Genomic DNA, 21039 nt, shown 5'->3' on the forward strand with positions numbered 1-21039 from the left:
CAGGTATAGGGGCAGGGGAAAGCATAAAGCTTTTAAAGACAGTGTATGATCGTGTGCCCCAACACCTAACCCCTCTGGCAGGGCCCCAGAACCCTCGCTCAACTTCAGAGTGCGCCTGCGCCGTGCCGTGGTTGCCAGGAGACCGCCGAGCCGCGGTTCCTGCCCCTGGGTTGAGGCTTTAACATGGCCAAATTCGTGCTTGCGGGTGAGTGATCCCCACGTCCGCCTGTAGATCGCTCAAAACACCGACAACTACTCACCCCCTTTGGTCGCTGAGCAGTGGTTTTCTTAACTGCCTTTTGTTCTAGCAATTCCAGCCTCTATATGGACTACCCCAGGCTTCTTATGCATTCATTCAAAGATGCTTATTGGGCAGAGTCCTCTGCAAAGCACTCCCGGACACTGGGGACACAGTGGGGGAAAAGATACACCTGGGCCTTCGAGGAACTTTCAGTCTCACGGAGTACCGAAGCATGTAAACAAGTAATTTTGATCCACTGTAATTAATGAAACGAGGGAGATGTGCACAGGGCTCTGGGAGGTGTTGCAGCAGCTGATTTTGTGAAGGTTTGGGATAGGGAGGCCATTCCAGATAAAGGCACACAGCTAGAAGTCTCATGGCCTAATGGAGAAACTAGATATGGAGGCAGTGACTGGACCTGGGGCTAGAATGGGAGCCACAGCCGGATCCTGGCACCTAAAGTGCCCCAAACAAAGGTGTTTGAACTGTATCTTGAAAGCAATGAGGAGTCTTAAAATTTTTTTAAGCAGGAGAGTATCCTTAATGGGTTTGCATTTTAGGAAGCCCACCTTTGTCAGCAAATGGAGGAAAAGGATGGAAAATGTCACTGGCATCAGGAAAACCACTAAAAGGTCTTAGTAAAAACAACGGGCTATTGTACCTGCCTCCGTCCCTTCTCAGCAAGCTTCCTGAAAGACTAGACTGCTTTTGTTTCTTCAGGTACTTCTTCCATTCAGTCTGGCTTCTACTTCTGCCTCCTTTCAGAAATGGCCTTCATCAGTCACCAATGACTTTTACAGAAGCTGTCCAGTCTTTATTGGAACTTTCTGATGCATTAACACAATTGACATCTCCCATCTGCTTGGAAATCTATTTCCTTTGCTTCTTTATTCATTCAGAACATTTTTGAGCACTGACTGACTATATGCTGGGAAGGCAGTGATACAGGCACTTACAAAGAATGTTACATGTGGGCTAGTGGCAGGGCTGGTTCTATAGGAGCAGTGCAGGAGCCTTTAGTCAGGCAAAGGCTTCTTGGATGGAGTGGTTTTTTAAGCAGAGATCTTTAAGCAGAGTTACCTAGCAGAAGGAGGTAGGGAAGAAGAGAGTGATTAACTCATCCATGGCAGGGGCTGGGGTTGGAATGAGGAAAGCTAGAAAATGGAAATAGATTTAGTAGGATTGTAGCAAAGGGTACAAGAAAGAGAGTGTCATAGGCTGAGGCCAGAATTAGATATAGATTCCTGTGAGCCATGTTCAGTATTTCAAACGTTATCTAAAGTACATAGAAGGCTTTTGGAAGGAGAGGACATAATCAAATTTGCATTTTATCTGAATGGTATTCTCTATGGGAAGAGAAAGATTAGATGCCAAGACCCCAGTTAGTTGCAATAGTCCAGGAAGAAGATAGTGGTAGCCTGGCCTAGTATGGTGGGAAATGGAAATGGAAGGAATTGAGTGAACTAGAGAGATATTAGGGAGGCAGAATTCATAGAACTAAATGTCTGATTGGGTGGAGGAAGGCAAGGGAGAAGAAAAAGTTAAAATTATTTCCAACCAGTGGTTTGGAAAAATGGGTAGATGAGTCATTGGAAAAAAAAAGTGGAAAAGTAGGTTTAATACTCTGGATACTCTTAATTCTCTTAAATAACTGAACATAATGAACATAAGAGAAGAGCAAATTTGGTGGGGGAGTTTTGGCAAAATCTGTACTAGACATGCTGAGGGCCTATGAGACATTCAGAGGGAGATGGAAAAATACAGGAAAGTATAAACATCTAGATAAGGCGATAGTTCTGAACTGGATGTGCAGATTGCTACTTGAACCCAGGGAGTGGAGGAGATCCCCCAGGAAGAATGCATAGAGTGTAAAGATGCCTTGAAGAATGCTAACCTTTTAGTGGATCAATAAAGGAATAAGAACCTACAAAGTATAGTGAGAATGACCAGAGAAGTAGGATGAAAACCTGAAGAATGACCCCCACCATAGTGGGTGTTTCAGAAGGATAGAAGAAGGTAAATGCCAACAAGAAAATGACCAAAATGTATCCATTGGATGTAGTGACATGGAGGTCCTTGATACCCCTCTAGAGAACTGTGGTTAAAGCCAGATTGCAGGGGGATGGGAAGCAAATGGAAGTGAAGAACTGAGGATGGTAAGTGTAGAGAACTCTCTCAAGAAATTTTAATAGAAGAAGACATGTAGAATGCAATAGCTAGAGAGGGACATAGGCTTTTTGTTTCTTAAGACAGGAGAAACTTAAATGTAACTTGACTATATTTAGATAGGATGGAAAAGGACCATTAAGAATAGGGATAAGGTGCTGAAAGAGAGGTTAACCAATTAAGCAGAGTTGGTGGCAGTTCTGAAGGAGGAAGAGGGTGGTGTTCAGAGCCTAAGTGGTGAGGTTAGAGCTGAACAGGAGGTAGGAGCCATCTTCCGTGAATAGGAGAAAGAAGGAAAGGATGAGTCCAGATGCAGACAGGCTTGTAGGTATGATGGCAGGAGGTTAGGGGATTTCCCAAATGACAACATTTTTGTATGATTTGGTTTTGTTTTCAGATCACTCTTTTTTTTTTTTAAAGACTTTTATTTATTTATTATGTCAGAGAGAGGGAGGGAGAGAGCAAAGCAGGGAGAGCGGCAGGCAGAGGGAGAAGCAGGCTCCCCACTGAGCAAAGAGCCCGATAACGGGCTCGATCCCCGGACCCTGGGATCAAGACCTGAGCCGAAGGCAGACACTTAATCAACTGAGCCACCCAGGCGCCCCTGATTTGGTTTTGCTTTTGTAAAGTAGAAAGCAAGGTTATCTCTTCTGACAGTGTGGGAAAATGGAGGGAAGGAAGAAGTTTGCAAGAAGTGGGCCACGTTTGGAATGGAAATTGTGGAGAACAGAAGAGAGTGCTGATAAGGTAAATAGAAGAGTCTCCAGGCAGAGCTGAAGGCCAGTTGAGGCCAGTGACCATGAATCTATAATGGCGCCTCTCTGCTTGCTTCTCCCATGTTTCTCCAGGGGTGCCTAGCAGCAGATGGAACCCAGAAACAGAAAAGGCAGGTAACTGCGTTCATCCAGGGTGAGAGGCTTTTACCAGGCTGATTTGCCAGAAACCTAGTGGGGCAAGATAATTTAAAACATGAGCTAGAGTGTGGTTTGAACTCATGAACCATGGATTTGAACTAAACAGGGAGGCTAACAGACAGGGAGTGGTTGAGAGGGTTGATGATTTAGAAGTTGCCATGAAGTGGAGGAAGTCACGATTGGGAGTAACTGGGGAAAATTGTTGCAGAGGGGGTTCTGCACTGGGCCCCTGCCCCTCCAACTCCCATCAGACACCCACCCAATCCATCTACTCTGGAGGCTCTAACTTCCTGTGTATTGATGGCCGCAAAATCTGTTTCTTAAGCCCTTACATGGGGCCTGCACTTCAGACTTATAGGTACAGCTACCTGCTGGGCTTATCCACTTAGATAAACTGCGCATACCTCCAGCTGCATTTGTCTACAATTAAACGTCTTACCTGTGGTTTCTGTTCAGTAAGTACAGGATCATCTACGCAAGCCAGAAACTAGGAGTTATCCCAGACTTTTCTCTGCTTCTCCTCCCCCCCCAGTACCACTCCCTGGAACACATATCAAATCTACCTGTGATTTTACCACCACTCCTCACTTTACACTTTGCCTTTTAGTGGCTACTAATGACTAGCTCATTATTAATAGTTCATGCTTAGTAGCATGGCAGCCCCTTAGAGAATGTGAAGTCTAGCACACTCCTGGAGGAGAGTAAATATCCAATCGCCTTTTCTTCTTTCCACATTTTATTACTTAAGATTCTGACCTCCTGTGAGATCATTTTATTTTTACTACTGTTATAAAAATCAGAAGTTTATATGGTGCAGTTTAATGCTATAATTCTATGTTATAAAATATATCATAACTATATGATTAATTCTGTAATTATATGACAAATACTTACAACTACATGATAGTTTCTGTGTGATATAAGAAAATGTTGCAAATTTGAACTCTTTTAGGTAGAGCAGATTGCCCATATTATGCTAAAGCAGAACTCCTAGCAGACTACTTACAAAAGAATCTTCCTGATTTTCGGGTACATAAAATTACACAACATCCTCATGTTTGGGAGGTAAGAAACCTTTATTGTTTGTTAAACTCACACACTCACAAAAACGTGTTCTGATTTAATGAAATATTAGCCAGTGTTATCAGATGGGCTTCCAGTAATGAATGTTCATGTACTACTATTTTAACACTAATAAAATTAATTCCTACTTAGCAGTCTCAGAACATTATATGTTTTTTTCTTTGGACCTAGTAAAACAAATGAGGTGCTAACCAATCAGTAGAATAAATTTAGCTGTTTTTTTCTCCCAAGAGTCCAGGTAACCTGTATTAACCTTTTTAACTTTTCATTCTCCTTCATTTGATTTCTAATGACATGAGGCACTTGCTTATTTGAAATACCCTTCTTTGGGACTGTGTTTCCCCACAAACAGAGATTTGGGGGAAGGAGTTTCCTCTGCTGGGGGGTGCTCTTGGGAATGATGCTCTGGGAAGGAATGAGGACAGCAGTGTTCTGTAACAGGAGAGGTTGAGCCACCATGCTGCTGCAACAGAGGGCTCAGCCAGCCCTGGCCTCTGAAGCTGGGCTGGCCCTTCAGAGATGCCCCAAATACAGGTAAGGGGGCTGGGCTTTTGTAATGACACAACTGACAGTCCTTGGATGCAGGCTGCTCTGGGGCAGGGGACTTAACTCTAGGCAAGGGAACCTCTCTGAGGTCAGTTCCTAGAGAGAGACTCAGCACTGAGCTGTCGGCAGTAAATACACCTGGTGACCCAGGGAAAGAGTGTCTTGGTCATGAAGGGGGAATCTGAACGACATATGACAGGATCTGCTACAGCTCACCAGTTGTTCTGCCTTTTGGATCTACATGTTCCATATAATAAATTCATACCATCTGGGAGCAGCTCTTCTGGGGTTCTGGTTGGCATCTTTCCCTGGGGAAACTTGACAAGAGGATGGTCAGTGAAAGGAACCACAGTCTCCACTGCATATCATTTTAGGGCTGTAACTGACACTCATCACCATTCTTGTCTATGATCCAATGTCAATCCCCCTCACCCTCTGCTGGTCTAGGTGACTTCTCAGGTGTGATGACCTAGACCTGTATCCTCGGGGGTCTGAGTCCTAGTCTCCCAGGATGTAACTGGATGTGACTGCAGCACATGTACGCTTGCTGGCAAAATTGAGCAAGGCAGTACCAAGGATGCCCCAGTGGGTCACCTAGATGCCAGATATTCTTTCCTGCCCACATGCCCCTGATCAGCAGGGCCAGGTACTCCTTCCAGGATGGTAACTCCTTTCCTTGACTGCTGTCTCTTGGCACAGGAGCTCAAAGTGACCAAGCAGCAACCATAGCTTAACATTTAGTGGAACTCTTCCTGATAGAAACACCCTGGCACCTCTGGAATTTAGAACCTCCAGACCCATAGAATCTAGAGTTAAGTGGGCTTGGGGAAGCACAAATTCTCCAAGTGGGTCACTGGGTCACTCTTAATTCCATCCCTCGGTTCCTGGATTCATGTATTTCACCTAGTAGGGAAAGCACTATATTGATTCATGGTGTATATTGCATCCTGAAAGACAGTGCTTTATCCTTACAAGGTAGCAACCTCTAAGCACCTTCGGTGAACTGTTCTATCCCTCTATCAGGTGATGTGGTATATAATAGGGCCAGTGCATCCCATGGTTACGTGCCCAATCCCACACATGCTTTACTCCAAAGTGGTTCAAAGTGATGTTATGCAGAATCCCATGTTGCTAGGTTGAACATTTTCTAAGCTCTTGGGCAGGGTGCTGGCCAAAGCCCTATAAGAAGAAAAAGCAGTTCTTTGCCCAGAATATATGTTGATTCCAGTCAAGGTGAATCACTGCCCTTTCTAGGGTAGAAGGGGTAAAATGTAATCAACTTGCCACCAAGAGGCTGGTTAGGGTCTTTGAGGGATAGTGCCATTATCAGGGGGTCAGTGTTGGTCTCTGTTGCCAGCACATTGGATGTTTAGCAGCCACAATGGCTCGATCAGCTTTGGTGAGTGGTGGCTTGTTCTCTAGGGCTGTAGCATAACCTCTGTCTCTTTTGTGAGCCCAGTGTGCCTTCAGCTAAGTCACCTTATCTGCTGGGCTGTTCCATGCTTTTATCACCGTCGATGTTCTCTGATGGGCACTGCCCCTGGCCTCTTTTTATTTAGGATTCTATCAGGGAGTCCAGCTCTATAACAACACGTCCTTTAATAGCCCTGACCTAGGATGGACAGCCACACCAGTCTTCTCCATGATGCTGAGAACCATCATCAGTGCAGTTCTTATCATTTTGATGGATGTAGTGTCCTCCAGGCCCTTCTGGAGAACATAATGGACCAGTAGGTTTCCTGCCTTCCATAGTAGCATATCCATTCCAGCATGCCTATTTTTCTAAGCTTTTTGATTCCTTCTTCCATTGTCTTCTGTGGATGTTCTGGCATTTCTATTTCATTTCACGGGAACCATCACTTTCTCCAAGCTTCGGAGAGCCATCCTAGCAACGTGTTGCCACTGTCTTCTGAGGTGCTTGCCAGAATATGTACCCTTGAGTTGCAGAAGAGTGATTTATATTGATAAATTCTCCCTTGTCCAACTTTATATTCCACTCTTGATTCTGCACCCTCAGGGTCCAGTCCTATACATATTCCCCCAGTCCTACCAAGACATCAACATGCCCCACTTGGTGCTGAAGGTCCTATGGGGCAGAGTCCCTTTCCTCCAGAGGCCTGGCAATTCACTGGCCAGGCTATGCAATGAATAGGGGAACCATGGTGGAATCCTCACAGCAGCATTGTTTGCTTTAAGGGAAGATAAAGGCAGAGAGATCTTCAACATCATCAAGAGAAATTAGTTTCTAAGATTTTATGTGTAAGCTAGCCTCATTACACATGCCTCCAATGACAAGAATGTTGTCATGTACTTTACTCACAAGAATGTTGCTCTCTGTCTCTACTCAGCTCTTATCATTAGAAGGCCTGGTCTACACAAACCAGATAATGATGATTTAAACTGTCTCTGATGAATACTATTAGAAATCCACAGATAACTTTTAGCTCATCAATTCGGTCCGAATGACAAATTATACCCACATATTTGGACAGCAATATCAAATTTAGGTGGCCCTAAGACTGGAAGTATCTCACATAGAAGAGCAAGATAAGAACCAGTTGAATTTTTTTGAAATCAGCTAAGTTGGAAGACTTGGCTTCTCTTTTAAGCTAACCACTTGCATTCTCTGTCTCCTCGGCAAAGAGAGCAACTTTCGGTACCTTTATTTGGTCAGCGAATTTGAAGAATAGTCTCGTATTTGATTAATTTGTTACTTCACTCACCATTATTTTCTCTATTTACATTTTACAACGTAAAGATATCTAAATTTTATTATGTATGCTCAGTGGTAGTAAAAAAAAAAAAAACAAGCTAGTTCGTGTTTGAATTCTGAAGTATGGAACTGAATTCTGAGACAGATTCAATGGGCAACTTCTCTTGGAATATCATTCAATAGGAGTGGTTAAAAGACCTGTGTGAGAAAAATACGTGGAGTCACAAAAAGTCCCCCATCATATGGAGAGAGCTGTTGGATCGTGGAGGAAAGGGCTTGCTTTTGGGAGGATATAACGAGTTCCTGGAATATGCCCAGGTATATGGTTTAAGTTGGTTTGTCTGCTCAAAACATTGCCATTCTCTCAAGTTGTTCTCCAAATGTCTTGCTTTCCAAAGTATTCTCTCTGCTCTCTTTATTCTGTTCTGGCTTTAAACAAGAACTTTCCATTATAATCATTGTCAGTGTTGACTTTTTCTTCCTAATATTTAGCTTTACTATGGTGTCACCTCTAGCATGACTACTGAGCTGATGAAGATAGTTGCTCAAGAGAACCTGGAAACACATATAGAAAAAGAACTGGAGGAAGAAATCAGGAAAGATCTCATCCACCCTTTGCAGGTCTGGATCACCAGGTGGGACAGTCAGACTCCAGGATTCATGAGATTGGGTGTTATATTTAGAAAGGACGATAAGGTGGGACTAAGTCCATGATGGAAGAACCTCTGAATGTCAAGTTTGAGATTCGTATGTATAGATATGTACATGTATAGATATGTAAATATATACATATATATCCCCCAATATAGCTCCATATTTAAGTTTTAGATTATAGGTGTATGTATGCACACACACATATAAAATCTAAGAGCAACTGTATAGCAAAGATCATTACTTCGACAACCCTGTCTCCAGCTCTTGTCTCCTCACTCTGTGTCTCTCATGCTGTCTGCTGCTTGCCTTCTTGCTCTTTGCCTTGCCGCCCTTCCTTCCCATTCCCTCGCTTTCCTTCTCCTCTCCCCACTCCGGTCTCACTGCCTGCTGCCCTGCCTCGCTTTCCCACTTGCTAGTGCTGACCTTGTGTTGTGTGCCCGCCTCAGTAACCAATGTTGTGGCTGGACCAGACTGTGGTTCTTACTACGTTGGCAAGACCCCCTCAGCAATAACCATCAGGAAACGTGAGGAGAAGGGGTTTTGTTACTTACACATCCTGGAAATGACATGGCAGCCCTGGAGCCACACAGTGAAGTCACCGGTGGGGAGAGAGAGAGAGAGAACGTGTGAACACACAAGGCCCCGGGGCTCTGCTTTTATTGGGGTTGAGAGTGGGGGACTTGGTTTTGTGGGCTCACTCTGTCCTGCCGAATTTAAAACCTAGGAGTGGAAATTTAAAGCTTGGGAAGAGAAAAAACAAGAGGCCCGGCTGGCCGGTTACTGACATCAGAGATCTCTAAAACAACTGAGCCTCGGTGTGGGAGGGCCCCTGGTTCCTTAGCAGTGTGGCTGGCAGCGTGTTTACTGCAGATAGCCATCTTTGAAGTGGATACCTCCTCGGCAACCAAAACCTGTAAAAAACAGAAAACAAACCTGCCAGGGTTTATACTACACCTGAGTTTTGCTCCTTCTTCCTTTTTTTCCTCTCTTGCTCCTCACCGCGTTCAGTCGTGGGTACAAGCAGTCTTCACTAGCACCTTTTGTCTCTGTACTCCGTCTCTCTCGGTGTCTCTTGCTGTCCTTGCTCTCTCTCTCCCTCCCCACCCCTCACTGTGTCTCTCACACTGCCCTTCTTTCTTACTACAACTGCATGTATTCTAACAGTCATGTTCCTTTGGAAAATTATTCATTACGAAATAGTTCAATACAGAAAAGAATTAAGAATGGTGTAATAAGCATAAACATGAAACTCACACCCAGATTTAATAAATAGTACATCACCTTTAGATATTTTTAAAGGATTAAAATGGTACAGATACTGTTGAAACCTTCATTGAACCCCTCCCTAAACCCATTGTGAAAATCAAAAATGCCCAGGTGCATTTCCAAACTCCTGTCAGGATCATTACACCTGTCGATTGGTAGCCAAGCTATAGAGTACCCAGATACTTGCCGGATTGTGGGTACAGATACACCTAGTCTATGCTGATCCTGGGCTTCTTTGCAAGGATTTAGAAAAGATAGTCCTTGCCAAAGAAAAAAAATGTCATTACTTTGTAGACGAGGGTATAAAGTAGAAAAGAGCTATGGTTAAATAAAACTTATTTCTTTACCTTTTTGAAAGAAAATGTCAACATGTAATTAGAGTACTCTGACACCATTCTTTTAAATTTTGCTTTCTACATATTCTATTTTATTTGAAAAGTCTTTGTACATTTCTTATTTGGGGTTTGTGTTCAGATGGTCAGAGCAAGGGATTGGTGGTAAGAATATTTTTGCTCAACTTTTGCTTCCTCACCTTAAAAAGTCTATGTGGTTGTGTATGCCTATTTAAGATATTAAACCACCCTATTAATGCACCTGCAGAAATATCTATTAAGAATAAAAGCTTAGCAGGAGCAAAAGATTTAACCATTCATAATCCGGCTTTGCATTTTTATTAGCGCATCTGTCCCTGCCTGCTACAACCTAATTCCCATCTTGACAAGTGGTGAAGTGTTTGGAATGCACACGGAAATTAGCCTGAATCTATTTGACAATAAGCAGGCAGAAGAAAATCTTCACGTTATCGTGACTGAAACTCAGGACCTGGTGGCCCCCTTGCTCCGGAGCATCTCCATCTGCACCCCAGTGGAGGACGCCTTCCTCCAGGCCCACGTGATCATCATCCTGGACGAGAACACTGACCAGGAGGTGTACACTCTAGAAGACTGCATCCGAAGCAGGCTTCCTTTGTGTAGGCTCTATGGATACCTGATCGAGAAAAATGCTCACGATTCTGTCAGAGTTATTGTGGGAGGAAAAACGTTTGTGAATCTTAAAACCGTTTTGCTTATGAGATATGCCCCAAACGTGGCCCACAACATCATTGCTGTGGCTCTGGGCGTGGAAGGCCAAGCTAGAGCTGCACTGGCCAGAAAACTGAGAACAACCTCCTCATGTGAGTGAGCTTCTGTGTCTGTTTCTGTTTTTCAACAACGTGATTTCAAAGCCGCTAGGAAGAACACTGTACCCCTTTAGGATTATTCTGGATATCTGGAATAGAAAGTAGGAAGCAGATACAAAGAACTCCTTACTGTGTGATTTGACTACGGTGTGAACATTTTTTTCTTACTATTTTTCATGACAGGCTGACTTTGTCCATTATTTAAAAAGTTAAACCAATGTTTTTTTTGTTGTTTTTTTTTAAAGATTTTATTTATTTATTTGAGAGAGAGAGAGCACAAGAGGGGGTAGGGTTAGAGGGAGAAGCAGACTCCCTGCCAAGCAGGGAGCCCGATGCGGTACTCGATCCCGGGACTCTGGGATCATGACCTGAGCCGAAGGCAGTCGCTTAACCAACTGAGCCACCCAGGCACCCAACCAATGTTTAATATAATAAGATTTCTGTTTTTCTAGTTATAATTTGAAACCTAATATTTCAATTTTCCATAATAATAGTCAACTAAGGTAATCAGTGTTTTTTATTTTTTTTTTAAGATTTTTATTTATTTATTTGACAGAGAGAGAGACAGTGAAAGAGGGAACACAGCAAGGGGAGTGGGAGAGGGAGAAGCAGACTTCCCACCGAGCAGGGAGCCCAATGCAGGGCTCAATCCCAGGACCCTGAGATCATGACCTGAGCTGAAGGCAGACGCTTAACGACTGAGCCACCCAGGTGCCCCTAAAAAAAAAAAATCATCAGGGGTGTGTTTAAGTGGCTCCACCCCACTTCCCACCGATGTGATGGTAAACATTTGCAAGGGTATTAAACTTGTCCGCAGGATTCTGCTGTCTGATCGTTTTCTGCCCCCAATTAGTCTTGGAACCGGTAGACGTCAGAACCACGAGAGGATGAGACTGGATTAGAAAATGGATTGTTGTATTTAAAAGAGGAGTGCTGTATTTGAAAACATTTATCATCTTTAACAAATTTTAGGTGTCCGTGCCTTTAGTTGGAGCAGGTGCAACAAAGCCCATGAAAATGCAGGGAGGTGCGAGACGTTCCCTCAAGACAGTGGGGAGATGATGAAATGTGAGCCTCACATGCTCCAAATCGGGGCCATAAAGGGCTTCAGGAAGCCCCTACATTATAGGAATAGCTGTATCACCCACTGCTTTACAGGGAGGCCCTAGACCCATCACTTCTGGTATTCTCACACACACATCTTCAGTGCCCCACCCCCAGGTTCAGTGATTACCTTAGCCAAATTACTATAAAATTATTCAGTAGGAAAGAAAAACACTTTCTAATCATTTTATCTCTGTGCCAACCTTATATACAGATATGTAGACACTGCTTTATCACAAAAGATTTCTGATAACACTGATCAAAGTGCCAAGAAGAGACAGTGTTACAAAATTTAAAACAAGGTGGGGGCTTTCAACTAGAAAGCTGCTCTCGTGGGGGTCTGGTGGTGCCATAAATTGTAAGCTCTCCTGGACCCAAAGCCAATAAGCATATGAGAAGCAGAAGAAAGAGAAATGGAGAAACGTTGGGTAAAGGAAAGAGAGACTTTGGAGGGACAGAGGTCCATGGGAATGGTCCGCAAAGCAGCAATGAGAGACTCTGCACCAACAAAGCCAGTTTCCTGAAATCAGAAAACCATCAAGGAGAGTCATTCAGTGAAGAGTCCAGATGCCAAGCGGGTAGCAGATCTTTCCAGGATGTCCCTTGAGTTTAGTTCACACATAACCCTGTTTCTCAGACCATGTGCATTGGGGTTGGTTGGAACTCTTTCTGCTGCAAGTGACAGCAAGTCCACTCAAAGCGACTGTAGACTGTAGACAGAGAGAGGTTATTTTCAGGCATAGATGGATGCTGGGGCTCCAACGATGATGTCAGGACTGGCTTGCACTCTCTCTTGACCTATCACTCGGCCCCGCTTTCCTCAGCATTGGTTTGCTTCTCAGGCAGGCTCTCTGTACAGAGTGGCAAAGTGGCCACTGGTGTCTCCAGGTTCATACATTCATAATTTAGCTCAACCCAGGAGAAAGAGGGCTTGCTCTCTCAAATGTACAAAAGGAGCAGGATAATAACTCATTGGCCAGGCTTGGGCCATTTGCCCATCTCCAAATCAATCGTCATGGCCAGGAGTCTGGAATCTGGGACTCCTGCCTATTGATAGACCTGCGGGGTGAGGACAGCCCCACCCAAACCATATGGACTGAAATTGAGAAAAGGTAGTTATTTAAAGGAAAACCGGGATGCTGTTAAAGAAAAACAGTAGGGAAGAAATGTTAGGAGGAAAAACAGCAGATGTCCACTATGATTTTCTCTAGCAGAGTTATATAGAGCCCTAAGTCTGATAAGAAAAATTAATTCTCAATTCTCCCTACTGCCTGTCTTTGAACACAACCATGTGAGGGTATGATACTTAGAGCTGCTACAGCTGTGTTAGGACCATGAGAGGCAGGCTGAAAGAATAGCATCTTTGAGCCGCTGAGCAAGCACCAGTGTTACTGCCTACCTCAGCTTGTTATTGCCCGAGAAAAGTGAGCTCCTCCTAGTTAAGCCAAGTCAGAAGGATATTCTGTTACTTGAAACCTACACATCAAACTTACCTCATGCACAACAGTAGAGAATTTAATCTCCACCGTAGGAAGTGGTATGACTTTGGAAGATAATTAAGTCTTTAAACAAATAAATTAATAAATCAATAAAATTACTTATTTTCACTTCAGATACAACATTCCTAGAAGATCCACAGTTTTAGAATCATATTAAATTTTAATCCCTATTTCTCTCTAACCCCGTCCTCTTATTTTCCTTCACAGGGGAATCACTTTGTACAGTAGTTGCTTTCTTACCCGCTCCCCTCCACCCCCAGGACGTTGCAAGGATTTGGGCTGATGTGTTTCCTTCTAAACCTTCCACCTAAAAGTGCCTTACACATAGAAGCTAATTCAATTACTTATTGATTAGGATGTTCCTGAGGTCCTCTTATTATAACACCCTCCTTCTGCAGGAAATGAAACCCATCCGGGGGTTAAGTGATTAGCCCAAATTTCTATTCCAGTCTAAAATCAAGAACCTTTGTCAGAACCAAAGCAGATAAAAAGTTCTCCTAATGGCAAGCAGAGTGGTTAAGTTAGGACCACACCAGAGGTATAATTTTCAGTAGCAACGTCTTTCAGAGAGCATTTCAGTATTTCTTGAATTCACTCATATGGCCTATGTAGGAACATGATTAGGAATTGCCGAACCCTGATGATTCAGTAAATCATGTCATTTGTACATTTGGGGGGAGCATAAACTTAGATCATTTTATAGCAAAAGATCAATCCTAAAACAACACACAGGCAAAAAATAGACTACAGGCAATTTTTTGTATTAATGCTCATTCTTACGTTAATTTTAAATTTCTTTCTCTTCACAGGTATCAAAAATGTGATAGTTTGGGGTAATATTAGTGGAAATAACTACATTGATCTGAGAAAAGCCAAGGTTTACAGATATGAGAGTGCTATTTGGGGACCTCCTAACTACTCACGTCCTGTTTTGAGCTTGATTTTTGATAGGTATGGTATATTTTTAAGTGAAGTATACTAGCAATGTTGGATACATGTATAATAGTTGTTATAATCCTTTAAATCATCTTAGAAATCTTTGAACCAAAATGACTTGGCATTGGTATTGTTCACACTCACCTTTGTTTATGTGCTCTATTGAAGATACAGAAAATCCCACAGAATCCCAACTGGTCAATCCCCACGCCCAATTTATTTGACTTTGCAATTATGAATTTTTATATTTCAGACTATCCTTAAAATGTCTCACATATTCCTTTAAATTTATCTCTAAATCAAGCATCTGCAAAGTGAGTCGGGAATAAGGAATTAAGACAGTGAGCGGGCCTAGGCCATGCTGGGTGTTCTGTCCCAGGAGAGGCAGGACCGAGGACTGGGCAAGAGCACAGTCTCTAGAACCAAGCTACCTGGGTTGGGATTCTCAAGCAGCCACTTCCTAGCTGTATGACTTTAGACACATTACTTAACCACTCTATGTCTTAGGTGTTTCATCTGCAAAGTGGAAATGGTCCCAAAGCATGGGCCGTACAGGGTCGTTGGGAAGATGAAATGGCTTAGTACAGGCAAAGCGCCAAGAACCTCCCCCACTGCAGTCAGCGCTACCTTTATGATGGGGCTGGGGAGAGGAGAGGAAGAGGAGTGGCTCTGAAGCATCCTTCTAAGCTTTGCAGCCCCTTTCCAGCTGTAGCATTTCCTCTCCTTTGCCCCTTCCTCAGGCCAGGGGCACTTCATCCCTGCCCAGAAATGATGCACCCCCGAGCCCACCCTCCTGGCACATGCTTCCTCTGGGTATGGGCAGTGTCTTCTGGAGCTGTAGGTGCTAGCTTAGCAGGGGCAGCCCTTTATCGCCCTTTATCGCCCTCTCTAGTCCAGCTGGTCTACTCCCTAAATTTAAACTTTAGATGATAACAACTTAGTTATTTCCCCAGTTCTCAATGTGCATTTTCTTTAGATAATGTTATCCCCAGATAACATTTTCTTTAGAACGAAGGATACCACTGGCTCCAAGATAACGTCTACATAGAATAAATTTTTTGAAACTGTTCTTGCAGTCTGACCACTTTTCTGTGTTCCGTATTTCTATTATCATATTTTGACACTTCTGGATTCCTTTCTGTGATATTTCATTACTTTTCGATTGACTTTTTTTTTTTTTTTTGGCTTTTTAAAAATCACTGTTTATTTGTTAGAGGGTTTTTTTTTTCCATACAGATATTTGCAACAATTCTGAATTCCCCAAAATCATTCATAGATGATAAATACCATGCTAAGAAAGTATTAAATTTGTACAAAAATACTTTATAGCTTAATATTTGTTTGTTACAAATAAAAACATATTTCAGTGACAAAATTAAATTAGATGGCATTTTGTTTAGGAGGGTTTCTGGGAGCTCAATCCCCAAGATGGGATTGCCAGCCTGCCCTGTATGTTCTGCCCATATTGCCCTATATTATTATTTTTTTTAACTTCCTTTCCAATATTTTTGACTCTTTTTTATGATGTTACGTTAATCACCTTACATTACATCATTAGTTTTTGATGTAGTGTTCCATGAAGAAGAAGATAGCAGGAGTCAATTGACTTTTTACAGGATTCAAGAAGCTTGAAGAAGGAAGTTACACAGGAAGGCATATTTCTCTTTTATGGAGATAATTTCTTATACTGAGATCCATTGACCCAAAGAACATTCTTTTATTCCCATTCTTCCCTCCGTTGTAAAATCGTTTCTTTCTCTCCTTACAGTGACTGGGTAAACAGGCAATATGTGGAAACTCTTAAAAAGCTGACGGCCACAGGAAAACAATTTGGAGCGATCTTATCTGCACACAGTATAGCCACTACATTGAAATACTGGTACCATGGCTCACCACCTGGGGAGATCGTGTCTTTAGGAGTGCTAAGTGAAGGTCAGTCTGGGTTGTTTTTTTATTTTGTATCACTTTCAAACCTGCCTGTATGCCTCGTACCCCTGCTTCTGTGTCCCCGCCTTCTGCCTTTCCTGGCCTGTAAGCTGTCTGGACTTCCCCAGTACCATACTCACTTGTCGTTCAGGCACTCACTCATTATTCATGCACTCATTCAGCCATTGAGAAATTCTGCGATGTTTTGTGTGAATGAGCAGGGAACACACACACAGCTGCTGCCTTCAGGAGACCTAGAGCAGAGGGAAGAAGAGCCAGCTACAAAAACTCCAGTGTTCCACTAAGCTGTTCTCACTGTATCCCAGCTGAGGAAGGGAAAGCAAGGTTGGTTTTAGGCAGATGGCAGGAAGAATTAGGACGGACTTCAATAAGGAGGTGACCCCCCAGGAAGCCTTCAAGTCTGAGCAGTGTTTACCTGGCAGACTAGTGTGCAAAGAACACCCCCCAGGAGCCACAGTGGCGAAGATCCAGGGTCAGGATACGAAGGACCTAGGATCAGGATGCAGATCTTAGGGCACCCGTGGGAATGTGGAAAGCTTCAGCTGCAGATACTGTATATGCATTTTTACAACCTTACTGCTTTCATCTGCTAAAAACTACTTCAGAGGACTTCTACGTTTTTGAAGAGTAGGAAAGAGAGAAGAGTTGTTCTGTGTTCTGTGGGTTCTATCGAAAGCATCTCTTCCCTTTGTGTTTTACTTTCTCCCTGTGCAAACTCATTTGCTGCTAAAGCTTCCTGCCTCCACCTCTCTGCTGAGCAGCAGCCTATGAACCACTGTCCCCTGGACCATGCTGTCACCTCAGACCGACATACGCCAAACTGAACTCATGGTCTTCCTCTCCAATTTGATCTACCTCTTTTGTTCCTTATGTTATGAGTGGAACCACCATCCTCCTTGTTATTCCAGTGACCATCGTGCAGCTCAAGGAAATCTCCCAAATCCCCCAAGTCTGAAATCATCTGTCTCTCCTCTGTATGTGAATAGCATTTTGTCCCTCTGTCAGGGAGCACATTCCAGCCTGTCCTCGTTGGTGGCGTGGTTAATTTCTTTAAGTCCCCTGTGTCCTGTGTTCGAGCGCATACACCCTGAGGGCAGGGCTTTGACTGAGTCTTCCTGCTGCTACTTCAGGGTTAGACACTCAGGGAATCTTGTTTCAATCGCAGTAAGGCACATGAGCACGCTTTTAATGCATAAGGTGAATCAAATCAGTATGTTACCTTTTTAGTGTAATAGGCATTTAAAACCTTATCTTTATTTGTTAACAGTTTAATTTCTGTAGGAATTCACCAATAAACAATGCAATACAGGTGGTGAAGGGCAGGTCATCACTGTCTTCCTGAAACCATGTAGGTAGACTCTTGTATGTTGTCCACCCATCAGGCTGGCTCTTTACAGATTAAAAAAAGAGAGAGTGAACAGAGAACCTCAGATGCCCTCTAAGGAAAGGCCTTTTAGATCCTCGTTTCTTGACTATCCTCACATTTTTGTTCTACTGACCGCATTTTTGATGACTAGAATGGCGAGAATCATTTTCTCATTTGATGGAGGCACAAAAGGCAGGGGGGCAATTCTATCTGAATGTTGCATAGTTAGTAGTAGTAAGTGTTGTCCATCTTTTCATTTGGAACACATCCAAACTGGGCCCTGGGAGCTGCCGGGAAATCATCAACTTCCCCAGCCCCTCCCTCTTCCACCCCAGGCCTCACACTGCAGCTATGGGACCACCACAGCAGGCTAGAAGAGCGCAAGGCCAGGTGAACAAATGTCTTGGGGTCTTGGGCCAGTGAGGAGGCAAGGAAAGGCCACAGGGGGCAGAAAAAAGGAGTCTAGACAAAATGGAGGAGAAAGACATGAGCCCCCAAGGCACAGGCGTGAGGTCTGAACCAAGCCTGAGGGGACAGAAGGGGTAACAGGAGGGAGCAGTAGTTCTGCTTTCAGAGAGAAACACAGAAGAGAGAGTTGTCAGAACTTGGAGAGATGCTCAGTCAATACTTCTAGAGTAGGTGTTTCAATCCTCCTGGGAAAGGAATTCTCAGAAATTTAGTTCACCGTTACCATTAAAAATCATGTACGATCTCTGTCCTTTTCTATAACGCTTTACATGAAGGGTGTATGGTTCTGAGTGCTTTTGTTTTGCTTTGCTTTCTATTTGCTCACTACAGGCCAGTTTGGTATTCCTTAAGGGATCGTCTTTTCTATGCCTGTAAAATTTGAGAATGGAACTTGGGTAGTTCTTACAGATCTCAAAGATATTGAAATCAGTGAACAAATAATGACCAGAATGACAAGTGATCTCATTCAGGTAATGTCTGAATAGATAGAAGAACCCTGACTTTGATAATGACCGTAAACTGATTCCTCTAGGCCAAGGAACCCACACTGATTTTCTGTGGGTTCAATTTGCATCCTCTTCCTAAAAACAATCAGGAGGCAATAAGACTTTGAAGAAATCAACAGAAGAACACTACTCATTATGTTACATAATGTCTGGCATGTTAAAAATATTTGTTGGTTACTTAAAAATCAAGACCCAAAGTGTTTTTCTATTGAAGATTGATTGATTAAGCTAGCAATTGTGGTCACTTCTCTGATTATAAAATTTTTCAACAGGAGAAACTTGTGGCACTTGGAGATTTGATCAATTTTCAGCCCTATCAATCAGGTAATCTTTTCAATGTGATGTTTTATTGAGCTGCTACTAAAAGACTATTAAAATATTTGTTGGGGCTCCTGGATGGCTCAGTCATTTAAGCATCTGCCTTCAGCTCAGGTCATGACCCTGGGGTCCTGGGATAGAATCCTGTATCCAGCTCCCTGCTCAGCGGGGAGCCTGCTTCTCACTCTCCCTCTGCCCTTCCCCCTGCTCGTCCTCTCTCTCTCTCTCTCATGCTCTCTGTCTCTCTCAAATAAGTAAATAAAATCTTGAAAAAATTTTTAAAAATATTTGTTAAAACTGAATCGCTATTGAATATTGGTAACTATAATCTATACTTTATCACTTTTAAATGAAATTATTGACAAAAGAAACTGCCAAGTTTAGTGTGTCCTTCGAAATAAAACATCTCATAAGAATGCTAAAGAAATCACATCTTTTTTTTTTTTTTAAGATTTTATTTATTTATTCATAAGAGACAGAGAGAGAGAGAGAGGGAGAGGCAGAGGGAGAAGCAGGCTCCCAAGGAGCAGGGAGCCCGATGCGGGACTCGATCCCAGGACCCTGGGATCGTGACCTGAGCCGAAGGCAGACGCTTAACCGTCTGAGCCACCCAGGCGCCCAAGAAATCACATCTTAAAAACACAATGACCGGGCGCCTGGGTGGCTCAGTTGGTTAAGCGACTGCCTTCGGCTCAGGTCATGATCCTGGAGTCCCGGGATCGAGTCCCGCATCGGGCTCCCTGCTCGGCGGGGAGTCTGCTCCTCCCTCTGATCCTCCCCCCTCTCATGTGCTCTCTCTCTCTCTCATTCTGTCTCAAATAAATAAATAAAATCTTTAAAAAAAAAAAAAAACACACAATGACCTTTTAAGTGTTGTGTGTAACGTATGTATTCGTGTCCCAGGCCTGCCATAACGAATGACCACAAGCTGGATGGCTTCAACAACAGAAACTTACTCTCTAGTGAATAAATGAGACCAGCAGGCCTAAATCAAAGTACTGGCAGGGCCATGGTCCTTCAGAAGGCTCTAGGGACGCACCTTTTTCTGCCTCTTCTGGGCTACAGCTGCATCACTCCAATCTCTGCCTCTGTCTTCACGTGCCGGTCTTCTCTCCGTGTGTGTCTTGTTTCTTCTCCTTAAAAGGACACCAGTCATTGCAATCCAGTACAACCCCATCTTAACTTGATTAAATCTGCTAAAACCCTATTTCCAAATAAGGTCACATTCACAGTATCAGGGATTGGGACCCCCATTTGGGAACACAATCCAAACCACAACATTCCATTTACTTTTAGATCGCTTAAAAAAAAAAAAAATACATTTTAACAAGCCTATTTTTCTCACTGGCAGTTTCTCTAATACTAAGCTCACAAGGAAGTGCTATCATCTTTCTTTGATCTCTAAATATTGAAAATATTTAACAACCAGTATGGAACAGATTCCACCCAATCAAAATAGTTGCTGCCTCTCAGAATGAATTAACTGGTCAAAAAGAACCTGGCAGGGGACAGAAGACTGTCCTTGGTCCAGACCAGAAAGGGTTTAGTGAGGTCAAAGTATGGCAGTGTGGAAAGGGCAGAGAGACCAGGCCTCGAGGAAAAGAGGTTCTGGGCAGAGGATGGGCTTTGGGAATTCAGATCTGGTTCTGCCAGTGGTCAAGTCACTAGCAATGGGCAAAAGCAAATAAAGTCCAAAGGCAGCATGGAATCCAAGGGCATAGACACAGAAGTCCGAAGAGCAGTTGGTTTCCACTGGAACTCTTTTATTCCCAGAGTTTAGAAGCTCTCTGTGTGGCTTCCTGCTTTTGCAGAGTAGAGCTGCAAATTCCTTTTCTGAGAATGGGCTATAAAGAAGTCATTCTAAATTTGACTCTTTTGGTAGTTAGTCCTAAATTTTCTGTAATACTTGCATTATAGAGGGTTTGGTGAAAAAGAGTAACCTAATTTTATGCTGTTTTCATTAACAAAGGTCAAGGCATAGATAGATGATAGATAGATAGATAGATAGATAGATAGATAGATAGATAGATATAGATAGATATAGATATAGATATAGATCTTGATTCTGTCAACTTCAGACCTTGCCCAAAACACTGTTCCAGAGATTCCAACATCAGGGCATTGAAAATAAT

The 21039-nt window shown here is 43.1% G+C and overlaps 1 protein-coding gene across 1 annotated transcript; it reads left to right on the plus strand.

Moving 5' to 3' along the window:
* The first annotated feature begins 8 nt into the window (after positions 1-8).
* MDH1B (malate dehydrogenase 1B) lies at positions 9-16682 on the plus strand. Its single transcript, XM_035007296.1, has 7 exons — positions 9-205; positions 4274-4386; positions 7847-7981; positions 8156-8298; positions 10261-10757; positions 14176-14317; positions 16071-16682. Exons 1-7 carry the CDS (start codon positions 184-186, stop codon positions 16531-16533), a joined length of 1515 nt encoding a protein of 504 aa, XP_034863187.1. The 5' UTR covers positions 9-183; the 3' UTR covers positions 16534-16682.
* Positions 16683-21039: the final 4357 nt, after the last annotated feature.

Source organism: Mirounga leonina, unplaced genomic scaffold (assembly GCF_011800145.1).
Source record: "Mirounga leonina isolate KUSES-001 unplaced genomic scaffold, KU_Mleo_1.0 Mir_151, whole genome shotgun sequence".
Taxonomy (NCBI): Eukaryota; Metazoa; Chordata; class Mammalia; order Carnivora; family Phocidae; genus Mirounga; species Mirounga leonina.

What these genes read in the sequence shown, in the direction of transcription:
- MDH1B (XM_035007296.1), top strand. Translation starts at nt 184, where the DNA reads ATGGCCAAATTCGTGCTTGCGG. An exon ending in GGCCAAATTCGTGCTTGCGG is followed by an intron (nt 206 to 4,273) that starts GTGAGTGATCCC and finishes GAACTCTTTTAG; the next exon opens with GTAGAGCAGATTGCCCATAT. An exon ending in ACTGAGAACAACCTCCTCAT is followed by an intron (nt 10,758 to 14,175) that starts GTGAGTGAGCTT and finishes TTCTCTTCACAG; the next exon opens with GTATCAAAAATGTGATAGTT.